This window comes from Mugil cephalus, chromosome 16 (assembly GCF_022458985.1).
Source record: "Mugil cephalus isolate CIBA_MC_2020 chromosome 16, CIBA_Mcephalus_1.1, whole genome shotgun sequence".
Classification (NCBI taxonomy): Eukaryota; Metazoa; Chordata; class Actinopteri; order Mugiliformes; family Mugilidae; genus Mugil; species Mugil cephalus.
Window position 1 is genome coordinate 23,361,131 of NC_061785.1, and position 23,208 is coordinate 23,384,338.

At 39.8% G+C, this 23,208-nt stretch overlaps 2 protein-coding genes across 2 annotated transcripts; one reads left to right on the forward strand and one right to left on the reverse strand.

The window, feature by feature from the left end:
- The first annotated feature begins 4,856 nt into the window (after positions 1 to 4,856).
- On the forward strand, positions 4,857 to 12,250 carry dcxr (dicarbonyl/L-xylulose reductase). The gene is made up of 8 exons (XM_047608839.1): positions 4,857 to 5,093; positions 8,341 to 8,438; positions 9,108 to 9,262; positions 9,412 to 9,454; positions 9,665 to 9,764; positions 9,871 to 9,935; positions 11,282 to 11,399; positions 11,994 to 12,250. The coding sequence occupies exons 1-8, from the start codon at positions 5,042 to 5,044 to the stop codon at positions 12,095 to 12,097; spliced, it is 735 nt and encodes a 244-aa protein (XP_047464795.1). The 5' UTR covers positions 4,857 to 5,041; the 3' UTR covers positions 12,098 to 12,250.
- Positions 12,251 to 13,438: 1,188 nt separating this feature from the next.
- rac3b (Rac family small GTPase 3b) lies at positions 13,439 to 22,121 on the reverse strand. Its single transcript, XM_047608840.1, has 6 exons — positions 21,905 to 22,121; positions 19,703 to 19,774; positions 18,375 to 18,492; positions 17,975 to 18,037; positions 17,231 to 17,390; positions 13,439 to 16,078 (listed from the first exon to the last, which is right to left on the reverse strand). Exons 1-6 carry the CDS (start codon positions 21,937 to 21,939, stop codon positions 15,948 to 15,950), a joined length of 579 nt encoding a protein of 192 aa, XP_047464796.1. The 5' UTR covers positions 21,940 to 22,121; the 3' UTR covers positions 13,439 to 15,947.
- Positions 22,122 to 23,208: the final 1,087 nt, after the last annotated feature.

Below are 23,208 nucleotides of genomic sequence, written 5' to 3' on the forward strand. Positions count from 1 at the left end.
TTAGACCTTTAGCTTTATTTATTTATTTTTTTTTCATCCCAGCTACATTATCCCATATTGGAACACGATGTGAAGTAGCCTACGGCCAAAAAAAGTCCCCACTTTATTTAACTAAGTAAATAGGTACAAACCTCCTATTGGATAATTACTGCATGGGTGATTATCTTTCAACTGTTTTCAACAAGTTTTCTAACCCCAACTGTTGCAATGAGAAGCTTCTCATTTCTTAAAAAAACGTGGAAAGACATCACATGGTTGTAGGTAGGTTGCTAGGAAAGATTAGTCTGTTTGAGAGGGGCAAAACCATTGGCATGCATCAAGCAGAGAAAACATCTAAGGATATTGAAGCAGAGACTAGTAAAATTGGGTTGAGAAATGTCCAATGCATTATTAAAACTGGAAGGGTAGCGGGGGAACCATCGTCTTTGAAGAAGAAATGCGGTCAGAAAAAAATCCTGAAGCAGAAGTCAGGCCCATGTTTAATAGTGAAAGTAAGAGCATTTCCACATGTACAATTCAAAGGGAACTCCATGGATTGGAAGTGAAGAGCTATGTAGCCTTAAGAAAACCACTACTCAGTGAGGCTAACTGGGAAAAAAAAGGTGACATGATCTGATCTGATGAGCCCAGATTTACCCTGTTCCAGACTGATGGGTGCATCAGGGTAAGAAGAGAGGCAGATGAAATGATGCACCCATCGTGACTAGTGTCTACTGTACCAGCCTGTGGGGCAGTGCTGTGATGTGGGGTTGCTGCAGGTGCTCAGGTCTAGATTCAGCAACATCCTGCCCAAAGAACGAGGTAAACTGACTACGGGAATATACTGAATGACCAGGTTATTCCATCAATAGATTTTTGATGGAATAACTCTCGATCTATGAGAGTTGTTCTTCATTAAACCTGGAAACTTTCTTTACTGCACGCAGGTTTAATAGCATCATCTAGGTTATGGATTAAGAACTCTGTTTGCAGACATAACAACAGACACCGCACTTCACAAATCTTCTGTCGCATGTATTCAGACTTTGTTGGGTCCTGTCCATGTCTGTTGTAGAGTGACTGGGCAAACTGTATGATAGCAACATGATAGCAGGTTCTTGATCTAAATTTTCCAGTTTGCAGAGTCATCTGTGGACATATACAATCCCTGACAGTACATAGTGGTAACATTTCCTGCTATCTATTTATTCTTTTTTTTTTTCTTGACTTTCAGTGCTCCAGTTCAGATTTATTTTTATTTTTTTTCACTCTTTGAAATGCTCATAGAGACACGAGCAATTTCAGCATCGGTCTGTATTTTTAAGTTGTGTGAATTTTTGCTTTGTGGCTTTTCACAAACACAACAGTATTTATTTATTTATTTATTTATTTTTGCTCAAAGTCAGATGTAATGATCCTTGTGCTGAGATCTTAGATCCAGGCACAAGCACAAGCACAAGTACAAGCTTAGATCCACTCTGACTTATTATTCTGTGAGGAGTTGATAGAATTAGGTTTAACTTTTCAGAAGCATTGTCATTTTCAGGACTTGTGTCTGACTCTTTAGAGTCTAAAGAGTCAGATAAATATATGTTCCAGACATTGGAACGTCTAAAGTTTAGACGTCTAAAGTTTAGACGTTCCAATGTCAGGTGTTACTAGTTTTACTTGAATCTTTCCAGCTTTTGATTCCTTAGAAATTAGGGGAATGCTTGCATCTGAATACTTGGCGTGATCTTGTGACTCTGGTATGTTTTAATTATTTTATTTATTTAACCTCTATTTAACCAGGAAGTCCCACTGAGATTAGAAATCTCTTTTACAAGAGAAGCCACGGTAGCAGCCATACAGTCAAAAGGCGAAAGTGATATAAAATGGGTACATGATACATAAATGAGCAATATAACAGTAAAACATTAAAAGAATAAAGCAGAGTGACAGTGGCCTCTCAAGAGAAACAGTGGCATTCCTCCTTCACAGCATTCTTTATGATAGTCTTAAAATCATTAAAGTATATGAGTGTCTTTAATCCGAGAGATTTTCAAACGTTATTCCCATGACTATGTTGCATGATAGGAGACTGGGGAACATCCAAAAGCAACCACTTGGAGGCTCACAGATTGTTTCAATTTCAACTTTGCATTTGAAACAGAAGTAAAGAAGCATGATACACTGAATCCAGTCTCTTTAAGATGGAGCAGGCTGCATGTGTGTACAGCATATCACCGTTATCAATCACCGATAGAAAAGTGGCGTCCACAATTCATTCTGTTATCAGACTGTAAAGCATGATTTATAAAGTAAAAGCCAATCTTCAATTTAAGTTTCTTTAATGATTAGAAATACCCGATGGAGCAGCGAGCAGTGTGACTCATCATCCTCAGCCTATGTATCTCCTCCTCATCGGACATCTCCTGATCATCATCTGATATTTGGCCTTGTTCAGAGCGTGATGTATCATCTCTATCTGATGACAGACCATCCCCAGAAGATCCCCAAACATACACTGTTTTTCTTACTTTGTTTCTCCACAGCCAGTCAGAGTCTCCATAGTTGTGCATAATCTCCTCTCCTGGGCTAATGTCTTGTATTGTAAATAAACAGAGATGGGGCTTCCCTTGAAAAGTTATGTACTTGATCTTGGCATTTGGGTTGATGTGGTCATCATTCATAAGCCTGCCAATCCTCTTTTACTGCATCAGTACTACAAAAAAACACCAGTAATACTTCATTTTAAATTGAGTTTCTATACATAGCTGACTTAGTTATTCGAAATCTTCAAGTAACTATTAATCCATATCCAGCATACCTAAAGCTGTGTTTCATTTAATTTGATTTAGTCAGCTCTGACATATGTACCACAGTTTTCCATCAAAATGGAAACAAAAACACCAGAGGCTGTCATGATAAACTCTCAGTCTCCGTTCACATTCCTCCTTGCTGATAAGTTCGCCTCTACATTCCAACAGTCCCTTTTGAAATAGAGAAGAAATCACGAGCTAGTGAACATGCAATAACAAAAATATATTTTGTTTACCAAGTATTTAAACAAGTAGTAGCCTACCTTAAGCAGCATTCCTATATGTCCAGTCCTGTTTTGTCCCTGCCAATGAGTGCGTAAAAATTTGCGCCATCAGATTTATGTCTCTTCGCCTTTCCATGACTTACTTACACGTCAAAAGCCTGAATTACCAAAGAAGATTATTGTCAGGATTATTATGTTCATGTGCAAGAAAAATATTTTAGAATACTGAAGTCTATACCTGTGAAAACTAGCTATATACATGTTGCACCTGGACAGAGGTCAAATGTTGAGCTAAAAATAGCAGCATTCATATTTGATTTAATACTGATGAAGAAATATTTTACGAGCTCCAGTGTAGTTTGTTTATTACATATTCAAAGACCAAAAAACAAGAGCAAAGTATATAATTGTAAATAAGTTGGTGGTAGTCAGCACATGAACTCCTGGCTCTCAAAACTGAAGTTAACAAGAGATCTTCTATGAGACACAGATGGAACCAGGCAGCTATGTGACTCATCATCCTCAGTGGCTCTATTTCCTCCTTACATATTTTTCCTTGTCCTTCTTCAAACAAGAGCTTAACTGAAGTTTACTTTTCAATATGTTTACATGTTTGTTTTCAATATGTTTAAAGTTAATGGCGGTATAAAGAGGACTGCAGCATTACCTGATGACTATGTGATAGCATGTTAATATTTATCTTATATACATATATATAATATTTATAATATCATCTCAACAAAAAAAAAAAAAAAAAAAAAACAGGGTCTGGTGTGGTATCACTGTTGTGCTTAGAAGTTAGTGTATCTCAAATTGCTGAATTAACAAAATAAATAAATAAAAAGGCATATAATGTAAAGTAGCATAATTGAAGTGCTTGGTTGCCATTACATAACCTGCCTCTGTGTACAAAAACACTAAAAACATACAATTCCTCTTCATCCTCAGTTACAAAAAAAAGTTTCAACATCACATCAATATTAAAAGCTATTTAAACTGAAATAACACCACACCCTGTCTGGAAGGACAGATTGTAGTTTTTCATGGATACAGCGGCTTGAAGCTTGCAATAAAGTTGTAGTTTGTGTTAATTCTATGCCATTTAAAAATAAAAATAATAATAATAATAATCACAATCTGTATTTTTTGATTCTTTGGTTTTTACTTTCTGCCAGTGTTTAGAGGTGGGGCTTAATAAGAGCTGCGTGCTCATTAAGATGTGACAGATGGACAAACTAACTGAAATCTAAAATGTTAATTCATGAAAATCTCATAACTATATATATATATATATATATATATATATATATACATATATATATATATATATATATATATATATATATATATATTATTATAAAATCTAAACATTCTGCATAATTAATGACTAGACATGGTATCTGAGAACTTGCATTTAAATGTGGAAGAGTAGTTAAAAAACCTAAGATTGTAACATTTTTTTTGTCAATATTAGTTTTATTTCAAGTTTTTTTTTCTTTGCCAATTTCTATTTTCAGAGCCAATGTTGACTGTTAGTTTAGCCCCATGGGAACACGTACATTCTATATTTCTATACAACTATAAGCTATGCACCATAGATATTCAGCTAAACCTAATGAATGAATAATCAAACTAAATGGTGAACTAGAGCTGAGTAAACACAATTTGCAGAAGATTAACTTAAGACGGACTGCCATGTCTGCAGATTCTTTTTTTTTTTTTTTTTTTGTCTGTCCCTGAGCATGATTATTTCTATCAATTCACGGTGATTGTGCAGTGATGACCTGGAAGACAAACACGGTTTGATGATTGACTCCAGTGTAATTTTAATCTTAGTGTTGAACACACTACGCTTCCTGCCGCTGTAACCCGGACATGCTGACAGCGAGCGAGAGAGAGGGAGACATCTGGAAGTTGTAGCTGAGTTTAGCTCGATCAGTCCGGACAGCAGCTAGATCGCCCTACACAGTTTCTCTTCTGTCTATAACTACATCTGAGGTGCCCATCTGCAGCTGATCGTGGCGGACCCAAGCACCCATGGAGATTTCATTTGCAGGCAAACAGGCTCTGGTTACGGGAGCAGGAAAAGGTAAAGACAACTAAATCACAAGACACACCACGCACACTAGACGTTTATTGTGCGTGCAGGGACACCACCAGGCCACTTTAAAAATGACAGCCTCATTTTCAGCCCTCCAGTCTATTAGCCCATGTTGTCTTAGTGCCACAGTGCTACCTGGTATATAACCAGTGTTATGTGAAACATAACAGATTTTTTCATAATTCCGAATAAACCAAGCATGTCTGGCAAAATGATCATGGAGAGTGAGCTGCCATGCAAAGTTCTGCCTCTGGAAGCAATTTTAAGGATTCAGTGTTTTCTCTGACACACACACTGACAGTATTAGGATATGGAATGTATGTGGAAACAGTGTGCAACAGTGGTGTTTATTAGCATTCAACACCTCACACCAAGAAGGATCTGGGTTCAAACCTGGCAGCTATATGGGGCTTTTCTGTGCAGTTTGTTCTCCTTGTGTCTGCATGGGTTTTCTCTGGGTGCTTTGGCTTCCTTCCATACTCTAAGAAGTATTTGTCAGGTTCCCTGGTGATTCTAAATTGGCCGTAGGTGTGATTCTTTCTGTGTTAGCCCTGTGATAGAGAGTTCACCATGCTTCTTACTTAATAATGGCTTGGATAGACTTTAGAGTAGTGTGTCTCTGTTATCTTAGTAGTGACAACTCATTGTCTTCTATTCTGTAATGACTTGCTAGGACATTTCTCTATATTTGCCCTCGAGTAGTTATTTGCATTTTGTAAGTGCAGTGGCTACTGATTTCTTATTTTTTTGAAATTTAAACATTGGTCAAACATAACAAATAGACAAAGGATTTTTAATGAAGGTTTATTATTAAGGGAAAACAATCCAATCCTACATGGCTGTATGAAAAAACCTTAAACCTGATTGAGCCAATCTTAGCAGCAACAACTGTAATGAAGTGTTTGCAATAACTTACCTCAAGTTGTTTACAGAGGAATTTTGGCACACTCATCATCACAGGATAGTTGTAATTCAGCCACATTGGAGGGTTTTCCAGGATGAACCGCCTTTTTAAGGTTATACCACAACATCGCAATAGGATTCAGATCAGGACTTTGACTAGGCCTCTCCAAAGTCTTCATTTAGTTTTTCTTCAGCCATTCAGAGGAGGACTAGTGTGTTTTGGATTATTGTCCTGCTGCAGAGTTCTCATCAGTCTGAGGTCACCAGCAGATGGCCGGACATTCTCCTTCATAATTTTTTGGTAGACAGCAACATTCATGGTTCCATTTATCACAGCAAGTCTTCCAGGTCCTGGAACAGCAAAACAGCCCCAGACCATCACACTCCCACCACCAGATTTTACTGTTGCTGCGATAATCTTTGTCGTGCTACTTTACACCAGATGTAATGGGACACAAACCTTCCAAAAAGTTCAACTTTTGTCTCGTCAGTCCATAGAGTATTTTCCCAGAAGTCTTGGGGATCATTAAAATGTTTTCTGGCGAAACTGAGATGAACCTTTATATTCTTTTTACTCAGCAAAGGTTTTTAACTTGGAACGCTGCCCTGCAGACCATTTTTTCCCAGTGGATGCTGTTGTGGGGTCTTTTGTGACCGACCACTCCTGAGAAGGTTCGCCACTGTTCCATGTTTTCACCATATGTGGATAATGGTTCTCATTGTGGTTCACTGGAGTCTCAAAGCTTTAGAAATGGATTTATAACCTTTTCCATACTGATAGATCTCAATTGATCTGTCATCTGAATGATGTCTAGCTATTAAGGATCTTTTGGTCTACTTCACTTTGTCAGGCAGGTCTTACTGAAGTGATTTATTGACTGAGAACAATAATCACTCCTGGGTGTGGAAAGAGAAATTGAACTCAGATGTGATAAACCACTGTTAAGTTATGTTTTATCTGTGTAAAAACATAACCTTTTACACAGGCTCAGGTAGGTTTGGATTTTGTTTTCCCTTAAAAATAATAACAACCATCATTTAAATGCATTTGATGATCTGAAACATTTAAGTGTGACAACATGCAAAAAAATAGTGTCATAGTACACGGTTACTTTGAAGCTGCTTTTTCTATGTTGTTTTTTTTTCTCCTTCATTCTGTGTATGAAGTCTGGGAGAAGTTACATACAATTAGGTCCCTACATGTTCACATACTGAGATTTTCTGCTGTTTAAGTGCCTAGCTTTAATTTGAAGGTCTTCACATCCCAATTACAGGAAAGGTGAAGGAATTACTGCGAATTTCCCTATTTTCAGGGGCTCAAACATGATTAGACAATTGAATTAAAATCTGCAAAAGACCTGCAGATGTTTCCAAGCAAGGCATTTGGACTGCACTGATCCAAAAGTGAAATTAGTTGGTTACAGTTACTCAGTTGTTCATAAAAAAAAACTCGGGGTTGTCCACGAATCGAAGGGTTAACGGTTTGATGCATAAGTGTCCTTGAGCAAGACACTGAACTCCCAGTGCAACTGGCACTGGTGTGTGAATGTGTGTGCTTGTGTGAGCGAATTGCTTAGATGTGTCTGTGATTGAATAACAATAGGTAGAAAAGCGCTTTATAAAAGCAAGATGATTTACCATAACATAAATGAAATACAATAGTATAAGCAAAAATATACAAAATCTGTGTACAAATCTGCAAGAAATAGAAAGAAATATACCCTAACAAGGATAAATGATGAGGTGTAAAAAATAAAAAATATGGATGGATATTTAGATTTGCAAACTTGCAGCATGCACCCAAACATTGCAAAGACTGCACAATTCTATTAGAGTGATAGCAGCAGGGTCTTTAAATGACCACTCAACTTGATGACATTAAAAGGACTACATGTCAACAAAAGACAGCAGTGGTGGATGATCTCAGGATCCTTTCCATAGTGAATAAAAAACATGTTTAGAGTAATAAGGATGTGTGGATAAGGATGAATATCCTTCTTCTTAAAATGGCTCTTTCCAATGTATTTGGACGACAAGTTGAATTACGAACTGTTTGCCCCCTGTGGCGGATCTTCTATATTTCCTCTTGTGAAAGGATAGCTACATTTCTACCTCCTGAAGAGCAAAGGCATTTTTGGTTAATAATTAAGCTCCATGGGAACTCGGTGAAGCAGAGGACCGATCCGTGCATTTGATTTGATGGAATAAAAAAAGCTTTGTTTGTGGAGCAAAGCCTGAGACATGCGTGGAATGTGTATGTGTGATTGTGTGCCTGCGCTGTGTCACATAACTCTGTAATGAGTCTTTGTGTGTATGGATGTTTGTGTCTCAGGGATTGGAAAGGCCACGGCTCTGGCTCTGGCACGCTGTGGGGCAAAGGTCACAGCCGTCACGCGCACCCAGGCGGACCTCAATAGTTTGACGGAGGAGGTATACCCCCACATACCAGCACCCCTACTCATACACACCAAGTCACCCATGTGTGGGGCCCTTGTCCCTGACGCCCCCACCTCTGTTTTATCTGTCCCATTGTGTTTCCATCTATGCACGTATTGTCATCTGAGGCACTGCTCTCACCCCACCGCTCTGTTGTTCTTCATCTTTTCTCTCGTCATCCTCCATTTCATCATCAATACTCAGCTTTCCCCGGACTGGTTTCTGTAGACTGACTGAATTCTCCTGTGTATCACTTTTATTTGGTTGCCATGGCCTTTGGATTGCATGAAGTATCTGTATTAGTTGAATTTTATGAATATTCCATTCATCACTTTCAGAAAGAAACAAAAACTCTCAAGACTTGTAGGCTAAGGTGAAATCTTTTTTTCTAGTAATAATTAAAATATTGTAACTTAGTCGGTGTACTTCAATACTTAATCATTATGGCTGGATGCAGCTTTGCTCAGTTTTAAAATTAACATTTGATCACTAACAAGGCAATAAGTAGTCATTAATTATGACGCTGACAACTAATTTCATGTTTATTAAAATATTTAATTTTACTATTGTGAGTAGTAGAAAAAGAAGACGTAATAGTGGTAGCATAGACATTTAAAACCTTCCTATCTTCTTCTGTTCTCTGCATTAACATTCCTCTCACAGTGTCCGTCCATCACCCCAGTGTGTGTGGACCTAGCAGACTGGGGGGCCACAGAGGCTGCCCTGCAGAACATCGGCCCCATTGATCTGCTGGTGAATAATGCTGCCTGTGCCAACCTGCAACCATTTCTGGAGGTCACTCCTGACCAGTTTGACCGGTAAGGTAAATATGACAAACGTTTATGATCCCCACCGAGCATGATGCACCAGAAAATAGTCAAAGGTTACAGCACAAGGACTTACTGTGTGGGTCAGAAATGGAAGCTTCATCATGTAGCAACCTGTTCTGTTTACTATATTCCCCCAGGGCATTCAGTGTGAATGTGAAGGCAGTTCTGCACGTGTCCCAGGTAAAACAATCAAGGCTAGTTTTCCCATCTCTGCTGCCCAGATTTTGTTTTGTTTGATTTGGGAGGAATTTCTATGTTAGAAGTTGCATAATTGTTAAGTGTCCTTCTTAGTTTGATTTGCTGTAAGTTGTGTTTTTTTTAAAACAGCTTTACATTTCTTACATTGATTTAATGTTCTTTAATTGATTTAATACATGTTTCTGTGAGTAGATAGTGGCTCGTGGTATGAAGGCAAGAGGATCTGGAGGCTCCATTGTCAATGTGTCCAGCCAGGCCTCCCAGTGCGCCCTCAGAGACCATGCTGTCTACTGTGAGTAACAAAACTACACTTAAGGGGAAAATGTTAGTGTTCAGAATGCCAAAATGAAAGAAAACCAGTTTCAGTAACAGACCTTTTTGTTCTTGTCATTGTCCAGGTGCCACAAAAGGGGCCCTGGACATGTTGACTAAAGTGATGGCACTAGAGCTGGGACCCCATAAGGTACTGTTTGAACATAAAGAAACTTAATCTTTCTTCTGATCTGTTTTATGTGTAACTTAAATGTCCCAACAAGGATGACTTTACAGGGATATTGAAGTTCCTTGTTAACAAAGCCTGAATTTTGATGTCATGGTAGCCAGAAGGGAATAAGAGTGACATCCAGCAGTACAAACAATCATTAAGTGAGATTCCACTACAATAACTATTGGAAGGGATCTGACACCTTGGGAGGAAATAAGTGTCTCTTCATTTTTTTACCCCTCGACAAGTCAGTCAATTAATCAGTCAGTACTGGGAAGTTGTACTTTCGGAAACTTCTTCTGGGCAACTGAACTTGTTGAATTTCTTTATTGCGTTTTACCGCTCATCCAAGTAGATTCTTCAGTTCAGCCTTTGATCTGTCCCTAAAATGTTAAAGCACCATTCATACCTTGAGTCTACAGTCTCTGGCCATTAATGGTGCTCAGAGTATCATTCATTGGGATACATCAAACTAATTCCTCCAGTTGTAGCTGAGTATCTGGTTGTTACAGACCCTCGTCATGTGAGTTTCAAATGGCCACCACCACAGACTTTTAGAATGGATGTCTTCAAGAAACCTTATATGTCCATTCGCCCTTGTTTCACCATTGGTTTGTGGATATACCATGTCATGTATGACTGAGAACATGCAGACATGATGTCACATCTTTTGGGTCAAGCGCTCTTTAAACTGGTTTGGGAGCATGACAGGACATCAAGGAAATTTACCCATCAACCTTTTCCACTCGGTGCTGAGTCATGTTTAGGAACCAAAACTACTTGGTTAGGCACAGAAAACATCTATTTTATTGGTATTGAGGTAAAATGTGCTACATTTAAAATGGAAAATTGTAGCCCATGTTTGGCCATAGTCTCATGGTGTCTAATATTGTCCCGTGTGGTTTAGCACTGTGTCATGGGCACCTTGCTCAGGCTGCCATTTGACCAAACAGCAACATTTAGTTCTGTGAGTGCTATCCACATCAATTTCACCCCTCTTCAGGGACTCAACAGAGATAAATATTTCTGTGAAAAGGTAACCACTTGTTATTATAACACAATCTAACACACACTTCCTTTTGTTTGACCAGAATTATGACTTCCCATTGTACTCTACACAACATATTTCAGTATCAGTATTTCTTGTAATGCACTTGGAGTTTTAGATTTGACTTGTCTGATTTGTCTCTTTATGCACCTGTGCCTCTGCCAGTACCAGTATTAACACAAAGCCTTTACAAAAGAAATATTGAGTAAAATGGCAAATACTTAATATCTAATACTTAACTGCTTTAACTAAAGTGCCACTGCTCTGTTGGTATCAGATCCGTGTGAACTCTGTGAACCCCACAGTGGTGATGACCGAGATGGGTCGCATAGGCTGGAGCGACCCCAAAAAAGCCAAGACCATGATTTCCCGCATCCCTCTCGGCCACTTCGCAGGTCGGTCACAGCAGTCTGTGGTACTGTACATTCTATCTTTTATCTTCTACAGTAGGAGACAGTTGATTCGTTCACACAGGGAACAGTGGTCATGAGGCAAATACAGACATTGTAGCCTGTAATAGAGTGGAAGTACAGCTGTCTTTGTATAGAGCTAATATCCATTTCCCCATTCATTTCGATTTGATTGTGAAGATCTATATTAGTTTTTTGTTCTTAATCTACTTTTAACATCCTGGATATTTGCCTCCTTATTAACCCTAGTCACCCTATTTGGATTTTTTGCATTCTACACTTTTCATGATATATAGATTTCCAAATTTTTGTTTGTACTTACATGTTGTGTTTTCTAACATTTTTTCTGTCTGGCAGAGACAGCTGAGAGAAGTTAGTGGGCACAATAGGCAATGAAGAGCATCATTTACAATTCTTATTTGTAGTCGTTGTTCCAAATATACTCTATTCAAATAAGAGGAAGCCATGTACATAGCTGGAGATGTTGTTAGCCTACCTTGTTGTTGTTGTTAGCATAAAGACTGGCAACAATTTGATAAACTAAGTGTGACATGAATTGTATAATATGTCTCTGTGCAGAGGTGGAGGACGTGGTGAACAGTATTTTATTTTTGCTGAGTGATAAGAGCAACATGACTAACGGAGTCACTCTGCCCGTGGATGGAGGCTTCCTGGCCTGCTGACCCAAAGCAGCCGACTGTGGCACATCGTACTCTAGTCAGAAGAAAAAAAAAGATGATGCTGTCTTGTTACTTTACTGCATAACACAACATGACACACATGGACATAGAGGTCCATGTCATTCACTAAATAAACTCACCCACTGCACACTTGTAGAGTTCCTGTTTTATATGTTTATTCATGTTTGTAGTAGGATCAGCGTACTAAATGTTCTGTATAGGAAATCATGTGTTTGCAAACAAAGTTAGAAGCAACCTTGTACGCACAGCTTTACATGGGATACACAGTCGCTCAGCACAGTCACTGTCAGCTGTGAGTTGTATGCTTTATTTTTGACACTTTCTTTCTTGCTAAAAACGAGGACAATTATTCTAACTTGAATTTGGCATGCAGACTGAGGTCACCTCTCGTGTGTGTAGATTTACTGCAGCCAATGTAAGACATGCACTGTTTATAGAATTAGTATTTCTACATTTGTTACAGAAGGTAGAATCTGACAGATACTCAAGTTATGTTCTAACATCCGCTAAGGTGAAAATCTGCAGTGCGCCCTACACCCAGCAGCTTTCTTCCCCAGTTAAACTACAATAAATACAAGTCTATTTAGAAATTATAAGCATAATAACAATAAACAAATTAAAGGTATTAAATGTAAATTTAGACACAGGATCTTAGACTAAGCTGACGTAATGCCCTTCAGGTTCTGTTTACTCAGTTAAATAAAGGTCAGTTTCCACACAATGACCCAGTGACCAAAGCATTAAGTTTCTGTGTCAGTTGGTAATTCAGTATCGCTGGAAAAGTTACGTAACAGCTTGACTTGATTTTGCAGATGAGACGTCTAATTCATATTAAAGCAATAACACAGGTGTTCCTAAATTTTAAAAATGCACACATTACTCACACTACTAGAATATGCTTCTAAATACTAACTTGTATACTGAAATCATGTTTAACTGACAATACAACGCACAGAAAACAGACAAACATCTGGCTTTTGAGACGAATGGGCAATTAGAACACTTTATTTCACTTTCATTTGTTTACCTCATGTGCACCTGTTTCCATGGAGAAGTCGGGTTGAAGGAAGAACCAGAGGGCTGCGGATATGTCTTGTTTATAGACCCAGTAGGAGTTTACATTGTAAAACTGAAACTTCTACAGTGCGACTGCGGTATTTTTAGCTTTTCAATTCAGCTATTGTTATATTCATTATGTGCCCACCTAGCAAAACTTGGGAGAATATTTAGACATGGGAAAGACAGAAATACACAAATATCACTGGAAACACTGGCAAACATATATTTCTATAGTTGAGGAATAAATGATGACAGAAAGCACAGTGCCTTACATATACATTTGTATTTAGTATACAAAAATTGAAATATTTCACCACACATTAATGTGAAGTAATAAAAAATAAGACAAACAGTTGGAACAAGTATACAAGTCATCTTACATTACATACATACATGGCCAATGCATTTCATCACACAGCCTCTCCTAAGAATTACAGTGGGTCAAATAACCAGAGAATTTCCATGCAATAGTAGTATTAGAAATGTTTGCTGCGTTTTTCAGTTACATTTTGACACCTTAGCTAGGCAGGACCACAGGACAGGATTCAACCACACAGCAATGCCAACCAAAGACAGCATGACAGAGCGCATTGCAGTGCTGTAACTCACCACACAAGGGAGACAGAAACACTGCAGGCAGCAACCATACAGAAATGCATTTCATAAAGGTGCAATCTGCACTGTTTGCCACACTGACAAACTTCACAAAGATTGGCCCCTTTAATATACACCGTTAGCAACACTTCTAACTTCAACATGAGCAACTATAATCCCTTTAGATTGAATAGTTTTAGTTTTAAGCTAAATATTCAGGTACATGTAGATAAGATATTCATAATGCATTCCTGTTCTAAGGATTATTCTGTACATCACTAGATGTCACTGATATCCATTTTTTCTTTCTTTATGTCCACAGATTGTTGAAAAGTCTTGTGTATTACTACAATACAATATGAAATAGTACCAAAAACTGGACACTAAAAAACTTGCCTTAAAACAATACTGTCTTTTATGCACTACCCCAAACTGATGAACACCGCTGTCTGACTGATACTGACACATGCTCGTCCACACATACAAACACCAGCATATATGTACATGCCTGTGACACACACGCACACATCTGTATGGCTATCTGTTTGAGGACATACATTGACATTATGCCTTCCCTAGCACCTTACCCCAACCACCTCAACGCAGTGCCTAACCCAAACCCTTACCCTACTTCTAAACATGACCTAATTGGGACCCTTTTCACTCCTCAAACAGCCTTGTAAAGAAGTGAGGACCAGCCAATCCTCACTTTGCGCAAATGTCGATGTAAAAGTTGTCCTCAGAAAGAGAGCTGTACAAGTTCACTCACTCACACACACACACACACACACACGCACACACAGACAGGAATGGAGACAAAATCTAAACAATGTGATGATTTTAAGACAGAATATTTTAAGACCCACACAAGCTCCTCCACCCCCAGCGGCAGAACTTAGGCAGCAAGGTAGTACAGCCCCCACGTTTGGCATGCTCATCTATCACATGTTCACAGTTAGATGAAGTTACCCAAAGACACTTGACTAGGATCAGATACTCGCCTCAAGTAACAGTTACAGATTGGTTTCTCTATAAAAACCCGGGAATGACTGGACCCAGAGCTTTTAACACATGTCGTACTGTTCCTCAGTCTTTGTCCTTCCACTGACTTTCTGAAAGTACATGTAGTGCTTTTGAAAAACAAATTCAACCACTGTTAAAGGCAAGAGCTACGTTTCAAAGTTCCAGTAAAACCAGGTTTGTCTTTGAAAAATTGTACTAACTGAACCCTAACCCTAATGGCTGAGATGGTAAACAGGACAAGCACTACACAATTAGTCAGAAAACTGGTGCAATAACTACTTTAACTTAAATTAACTGCTGAGAACCAGATGTCCCTTGTTTCTTGGACTCTGGCCAATGTTACAGTTTTTGTAAGCAACAGCAGAACTTTGTGACCGAGATGTTCTGTATGATAATACAATAATTAAATTCATTGATTTGGCAATATGCAGCTAAACTGAAAAAATGGAGGCCTTCACACCAGACCACAAGCTCAAGTAACAAGTCAGACTAAAAGTGAGACATGGTATCTATTGAGGACACTTTTAGCCAAACTTGGTACCAGAAATCTGCGTACCCACTGCCAACAAGATTATCTGACAGCTAGTGTTTCCAAACACTTCGTTGAGATGTTGTCACAGATCCTTGTTTTTACCTTTTGGAGGGCAATGATAAACTGACAGAAATAATGGTCTAACCTGCATTGTGGTTCTATATCTTATTAATGCAGAAAAGAGTATTTTGTTTTAACATGCTGATCTTAGATCAGAAGCTGAGGGTAACTTCAGACCTGAAGGCTTAATCACAGTTCACGTTCTATCTTGTCAACACTGCATTCATTCAAGCAAGGATGGCTGAGAAAGAATATGTTTCAGTATAAAGACAAGTTGTTGAAACCTTTGTCAGTCCTTGTGGAACTTGATGTGTTTCAATGAATACAAAGCAGTTGGACAGTCAATGTCTTTCACAGAGAACCTATGACCCTATTCAGTAATGGTAAAAAAATTGTATTACATATCGGTTTTATTACCAATATGGTTTTGAAAAAACATCAGTATAAAGAAAGCAATTTCCGCAGTGCACACTCACTCTTACTAGTTTTCTCTCTCATCCTCTCGCAGAAGTAGTGGTTGTTGTTTATGGTGATGTAGTGTAGTGTTATAGCAGTGTTTCCTCCTCAGAACATGGTGCATCTCTTCCCCCTCTTCTTCACAGGTGGAGGGCAAAGCACAGCTCGGATGGCCTCGTCAAACACGGTCTTCAGACCTCGCTGGGTCAGTGCAGAGCACTCCAGGTACTTCACAGCACCTAAGGATCAGGAGGAGGGCAGGATGGAAAACAACTTTTAGTGGCCCAGGGACGCTTCTAGTGATATGTCATTAACTTCCTGCCTTAATGTTGTAGCTGTTATGATCAAGCACAGCTACACACAGCACTAGACAAGGTTTGTGGATGTGTTTAGGTAATGCAACAACACAAATGTATTCACAGAATGACAGAGTTTAACCAAATGAACCATTTTGGAAAAATGAAGTTTAGTCTCCATGTTAATTACGTATTGTTTCTGTTTGTTTTTAACAATGGACGATTGTTAAAACCATAGCAGATAGCCTGTTTACTATTCTAATTTGGGGAGTGCAATACATGAGTTCTTTCTTTTTGTTTTTGGGGGTAGAGAAACAAGACAATAGTCTCATACAAATTCTATAAATACCTGTCATGTTTCCGCCTAGTCTTATGGACTATGTTTGTGGATCATCAGTTCCACTAACAAGAGCTGCAGCACCAGCTTGAATTCAGTACCGACGATGAAAGTTGCTCCTAGCTATATATATCTTATCTAAATCACGGTTGTCAACTCATTTTAGTTGAGGAGCCACACCACAATTTCATATCAAGTGGGCCGGACCAGTAACACAATAGTATAATAAGCTATAAACTCCCTTTTTCCCCCCTTTGCTTTAGTGGCAGGAAGTACACATAAATTAGGAGAATGTTTACAACCTTTTATTACACACTTCTTGAAGAAAAAGACATTTCTTTAGAAAATATGTGCAGTGTTGTGTTCTGCCCACTATTCTTACTAAAACAGATGGCAAATTAAGAGTTGCACTCATGTATGTAATTTACACACTTTGCAAATTCATCATTAGCAGGCTAGTTTTGGCCCATCGGCCGTACGTTTGACACCCCTGATCTAGATGTATTATATGGTCCAGATAAAAAATGGAAGTGGGGGAAACCCTCAAAAGTTCTTAAGTAGTATAATAGTTTGCTAAACTACAACTGGAAGTCAAGATAAGGTCAGCTGCAACTGGAACTTGGTGAACAACAGCTGCTGTGTCCCATTAGTGTGTTATATGCACCGTTTCTGCCAATAGAACATGTTGCCAGGTAGAGTTACAGCACTGAACTCCAAGAAAGCCACATATTTAGGCGCACAGTCACACACAACCTCACCAATCTCTCTCGCCATGGCCAGGCCCTGCGGGTAGGTGATGGGGGAAAGCTTCTTGTCTCGCAGTCTCTCGATAGTGTCCTTGTCATCTCGCAGATCCAGCTTGGTACCCACCAGGATGATGGGTGTGTTGGGGCAATGATGTCTCACCTCAGGGTACCACTGAGGCACCACAAGCACATACATACGTGCATACGGATAAAAAAAGGACAATGTCAGTGAGAGAGGAGAAAGAGAACAGTTAGCCGGATGCAAATCAAGCGAGAGTCAAGCGCCTTTCCAAGATGAAGATTCAAAAGTTGTGCTTATGCAAAGCTTTTAGTAGATCTGTCTGAATGGAATAGTTACATGTACACAAAGCACCCTCGGGCTAAGCAACCTTCAGTCACATCATGTGATGAGAGAATCCCTTTCAGAATAGAAACTCTACAGAAGAAGCCTGGACCTTTAGGAAAGTGTGATTTCATATGAGAGCGTCTCATGATGCTCAACAGACCAAACCACAGTCGGCCGTCACTCTTCCTCCGCAGAGTGTTTGCACTTGTTCAGGCCTCATCTCACAACGTTTCTGACTACTCCATTCAACTAGGAGCTCAGTTCAAGCCAATGCGTTCTAAGCTAAGGACTGAACAGGTGTGGTAGCAGTATGATACGCCAGGTGGAGCCGTAGATGTGCCTCCTTGTGGTCAGACTCGGCATGGAAGGGGATAAAGGGAGGGGTTCGAGTGGTCAGTCAGCGTACTGACCTTAGCTCGGACGTTCTCAAAGGAAGCCGGACTGACCAGGGAGAAGCATATCAAGAACACATCCTGGGAGAGAACCAGAGAGATGACTAGTTGAGCGTGAGATCAGTGTGCGGGCCTGTGTGTGTAACCACAAAAATCCTTCTACATAATGTTGACCGTTCATTTATTGCAAAAACACAAAGGCTTTGTTATTTGATTGTCATAAAAGTAGCTTTTTATGGCCAGTGCAAATGGTAAATACAATGGCTTGCATTATCATTTTTAAAATAATCCCCTCTAGGCTTCAATACCAATTTGTATTTTACTCTTCACTTTTTACTATCTTAGGTCTCCCTGGTAGTTTGGAGTGTGTGAGCGTGTGTGTACATGCGCGTGTGGTTGGGGGATAGCGTTTGAATACCGTCTGTGGGTAAGACAATGGCCTGAGCCTATCGTAGTCCTCCTGTCCTGCTGTATCCCATAGGCCCAGATTCACTGGTTTCCCATCCACCATCACATTGGCAGAGTAGTTGTCAAAGCTGCAGGAGTTGGAAGGTGGATACTACACTGAGTGAAAGGCAGTTAATGGCACAGGAAACTGAGCAGTACTGATGTTGTACATGGTACAGGATCATGAACGGCATTTCCAAGCATATTTGTCTCTTATGGGAATTAAATACACGGCATAGACAGTCAAACTGAAATCACATCTTTTAGGGTCTGCTCCAAAGGTAGAATAATCACACAGTTGTAACATTCAAATGACTAAAATCCACTCTTAATCATGCTCCTCTGGGCTGCATATTTAGTGGCTAATTCCATATGTCTTGAAAACACACGTTTTGTAGTAATATCACAAATGATTTGTTTGATTGATTGAGTTTTAACATCTTAATAATAAACACCTCAGTAGACATTCCCCACTTAATATCTACAACCTTCAGTTCAGCAGTTACACAATAATTGACGAGTACAAATAAAAAGTTTTTGTTTTACATGGGGCTATGGATCACAACACGTATTTCACATTTCTTGGCCCAGAGCAGGAACTTCCTGGAGTCTTGTCAGTGTGAGAGTGCCAGACAACCAGCTGTGTCTCTGCAAAGTTACTCTTCCCAGCCAAGAACATGAGTGAAACTCAATCCACACTAAAAAATATATATATAACTGTTTTAAATACTTAGGTTTATGAACAGTTTCACATACAGAGAATGTGCCGTGTTATTAGTGACCCTGAACCATCCCTTAGTTATGCTTCAATAGGTCTAGGATGCTGGAGGATAATACACTGAGCACCTATTCTCTATTTTCTTCTCTCTTGCTATCTATGCATGCAGTAACACATATTATCAGATTTTTAAATGCACACACGAAGACCTAGTTTTGGTGTTAAATTAACCATCTCAATTGGCTTCGCATCTACCAGACAAATCTGTTTCTCTTTGTATCTCATTTTAAGTAAGACAGCAAACACGAGCAGTTCTTATAACACCATATAAAACCATTTCTTCGCGGCTGTGTCTGACGCTTGTGTTAAGTGTATGTCTAGGCAGCGTTCAGACTGCATAGTATAAGATGGTCACTGTGTCACATGATTTGGACAAACCCCCACAAGTGATTTACACACATTTGGAGCAAACAAAAGAATCCTAGGCGCAGTCTTTCACATCCAGCGTGATGTCACTGAGAAGGATGTGCCAGGGACCAACTATGTTGTCCTATAGTGAGTGCAGTGTATGGTTTACTCACACAGTGGGGATGTATTCGCCTGGGAAGGCATTAGTGGTGTAGCTAATCAGTAGACAGGTTTTACCCACAGCCCTGAGGAAGAGAGACAACACAGGACACAGAGGTTACGCTCCCGCATTCATACGAACACCACCTGAATGTGTGTATTCTGTTTGCGGGACTGAAGTGCATGGCTATGCGAGTTATCGTAAAAGCAGGCTGCTACTCCCTTCCAATGAGGTCTAAACAGACACTGGCCTACATTCATGTTGCCTAGGGACACAGTAGCTTGTTATGATACACACCCTCATGCCCCACACACACTGTCACTCACACAGACACAACCTACCTCTCCTTTGCTCACATACAATAAACACAACACCCCTCCTACACTGTGCCGACACAAGCTGGAGGCTGCTGCACGGATCAGTGGTGGCATGGATGGGTTATTGGTTGTGTGCTCATGCATGCGGTAAAGAGCAATTGTGTGTGTGTCTCCATAGATGCAGCAAATGATTGTGACACCCAGTGCCAATATGTGTAACAGTGCCACGAGCCTGATTTGAGGTCGGGGAGTTTGTCGTAGCTGGAATGGAGAGCGGAACAAAGACAGACAGAAAACAACTACTGAGAGGGAGGTGAAAGTACAACCAGCTGCAATCATGTTTTCATTTTAGCGACGAAGGAAGCCGCTACAGTGAATGTCTTCTCTTCAATGAAGGAAGCCCAGAAACTGCACTTCTTTAAGTGCCACTTCAGGTTGGCTCCAAATGTAAGTCACTCCCACTGACCTCCATGAAAAAAACGCTGTACAGCAGAAATGAATGAGTTTACAGTCTGGCACAAAAAAAAAATGCTTAGCTGTCTATTACTAGCTTTCCCATTAGTGTCCAGGGGTGAAATTTCATTTAAGTTCAATTAGTTGCTTTTCTTTAACATGTTTGGATATGACATCGTGGAGGTTTGTTCATATTTATATGCGGTCATCTTACTGCATCACACCCTCTTTAAGGTGTGTTTAAATGGAACACGGAGTTATACAATTCTCTTTCTTTTACCTTTAAGGCATGTTTACAGACTTACTAATAACATTAATAATGTCCTTTAAGTGTACCAGTAAGTCATGACAATAAAACAGCCAGCCAGCATGAACAATACCAGTACCAGCAGAATTCGGCCATCATTCACTTTATCATGTACAGTGCTGGTGTATGTGATGCAGCAACATGATAAACACCCACTCTTCTTGTAACACAAGCCTCCTGCTCACAGACACAAATAGAGATTAGATAATGACATAATGCGTGTTACTTTTTCTCATCAGCTGACGAGCACTCCCAGTTGAGGGCAAACTGAGCTCCATGTGTGAAATTGGTGAACTGCTCCTATTCTTCTTTATATACATAACGATACAAATTGCCTCGAGAGGCTTTACAAAATCGGGCCTGAAACCTCCAGAGCAAACCTGAAGGCCACGGTGACAAGGAAAAACTCACTTTTAACGGAAGAAACCTTGAGCAGAACCCAGCTCATGTGAAAAAGACACAGCAGAGAAACGATATATGCACCCTTTCTGCACATACTGTATCAAAAGTGATTTATAGTATAATTTACTAAATACAAATAAATAGTCAAAATTCATCCAGATTACAAGCATGTCTTTGGTTTTAGGCCTAAAATGAATTTCTCGTAGAACTCATGTTCACATCGCGGCTGATGTAGTTACCCGGATTTTAAACCCACAACCAGCGATGACTGAATTTTATAGTAAACTGAAAATGATTTCGTCCCGCAGGCTTTGGGACCACATGCAGCTGGGTGGGATCTGGATGCAGTATCGAAAATGCACACTGTGAGCGGAATTAGGATAGCGGGGCCTGCTTGCCACTAAGAGGGCCACGAATTCCTCAGCGTGCATCAGCACTTCAGCCTGACTCCAGTGGCCTACAAGGCGTGGAGGTGTTCCCACATAGCATCTCAAGGAGCCCCGCTCCCAGCGCCCCGAAGATCACACACAAGCACACGGTGGATGGCTGGGGAGAATTATCGAGCACCGGGGAGCGGAAAACAAACAAACAAAAAAACAAACAAACAAAAAAAACAGGGCGACCGAAAGATCGCCGAGCCCCAGCCCCTTTTCCCACACAGCATCCTCCCATCATCCATTCATCCATGGAAGCATCAACTGCGAATGAAGAGCGTGCTGCTCGTTTGTGCTCTTACCCGTCGCCCACCACCACACATTTGATAGCTTGCATTTGTACAGCTGCTGGAGACGTCCAGAGACCGGCGCTGGGGGTTTAATAGATCCAACAGTCTGCGTTGATGCCTCGGATGAGAACAGCGGGCCAGTCCGCTCGGCGATGGAGCTGCAGTGAAAGAGGTCGATGACAAGCAGAGCCGAGTGTCTCCGGAAAGCACCGAGTGCTTTTAAAGGGACAGGAGCAAACGGAAGAGAAGAGTCCTGACAGAGGAGAGGCTTCCCGTCATCTACTTCCGTCTTTGCTTCACGAAGCGCCATTTGGACGTTTAACCCACATCCTTTATTACAGAGTTTAGGTTCCTTCTTCACTTGCTTGATCTGGTCAGTTCTAGTTGGACATGTTTGGCATTTTGTTTGAAAACGTCTTAAATCCACTGCTGAGTCACGTTCCACAAAACACCTATTATCCTAGGAGCCCATCTCTAGACTAATGGCCCCAAAACTCAACCGGTTCACTTTTCGTCACACAAAATGATAGAATCCTACTAGTAGTAATGAGCTTACAAAGTTCTGATATGTTAAGTGGCCAAACAAAGATTCTGCTTCCTAGTTGAAATATTGATTCTTCATGACAGGGACTCTTTTTCAGCAAAACATGCACACACTGGGGAGCCACGCATGGAGCACCCATGGCTCAAGGCACTTCAGCTGTGAAACTACAGGTTTTGAACTAATAATTCTTAAAATCTCCAATCTGCTTCACTAAATAAAATATATACACATAAGTTTCTTATGTGTATGCTGTCAGCAGCTAAAAGCTCTACAATAGTATGTGACTTGGTTTTATTTGGTTTGGTTTAGTTTTATTTTCCAGTCCTCCAGACCACTGTCTTTTGGTTTATTTTGTAAAGACAACCATAAAGTTTTTGGCAGGTGATTAGTAATTTATTGACCCTATATGTGATGTTGTGAGTGACTTACAACATATATTTTAATATACATTATGTTACACAGGTTTTTCTGTGTACTTTGGGCACGTCAAGATATGTAGTTCTCAAGGAGTCAATTATGTTAATTCATTTAATTTCTTAAGAATCTCTAGAATAGTTTGACCCGTAAGCACCTTATGTTCACAATACAGATGTTCAATAGAACCACTGATGATGGCTTCTGCAGTGGCAACATTATTTAAAGTTCAATTTAATCACAGAACATAAATAATACAAATAGGCCTTAAAATATTTAGCCTCTTTAGTCTTGATAATGTCTTGATGATTGTACAACATGGACTAATAAAATGCAGGATAGTTATACGTAGACAAAG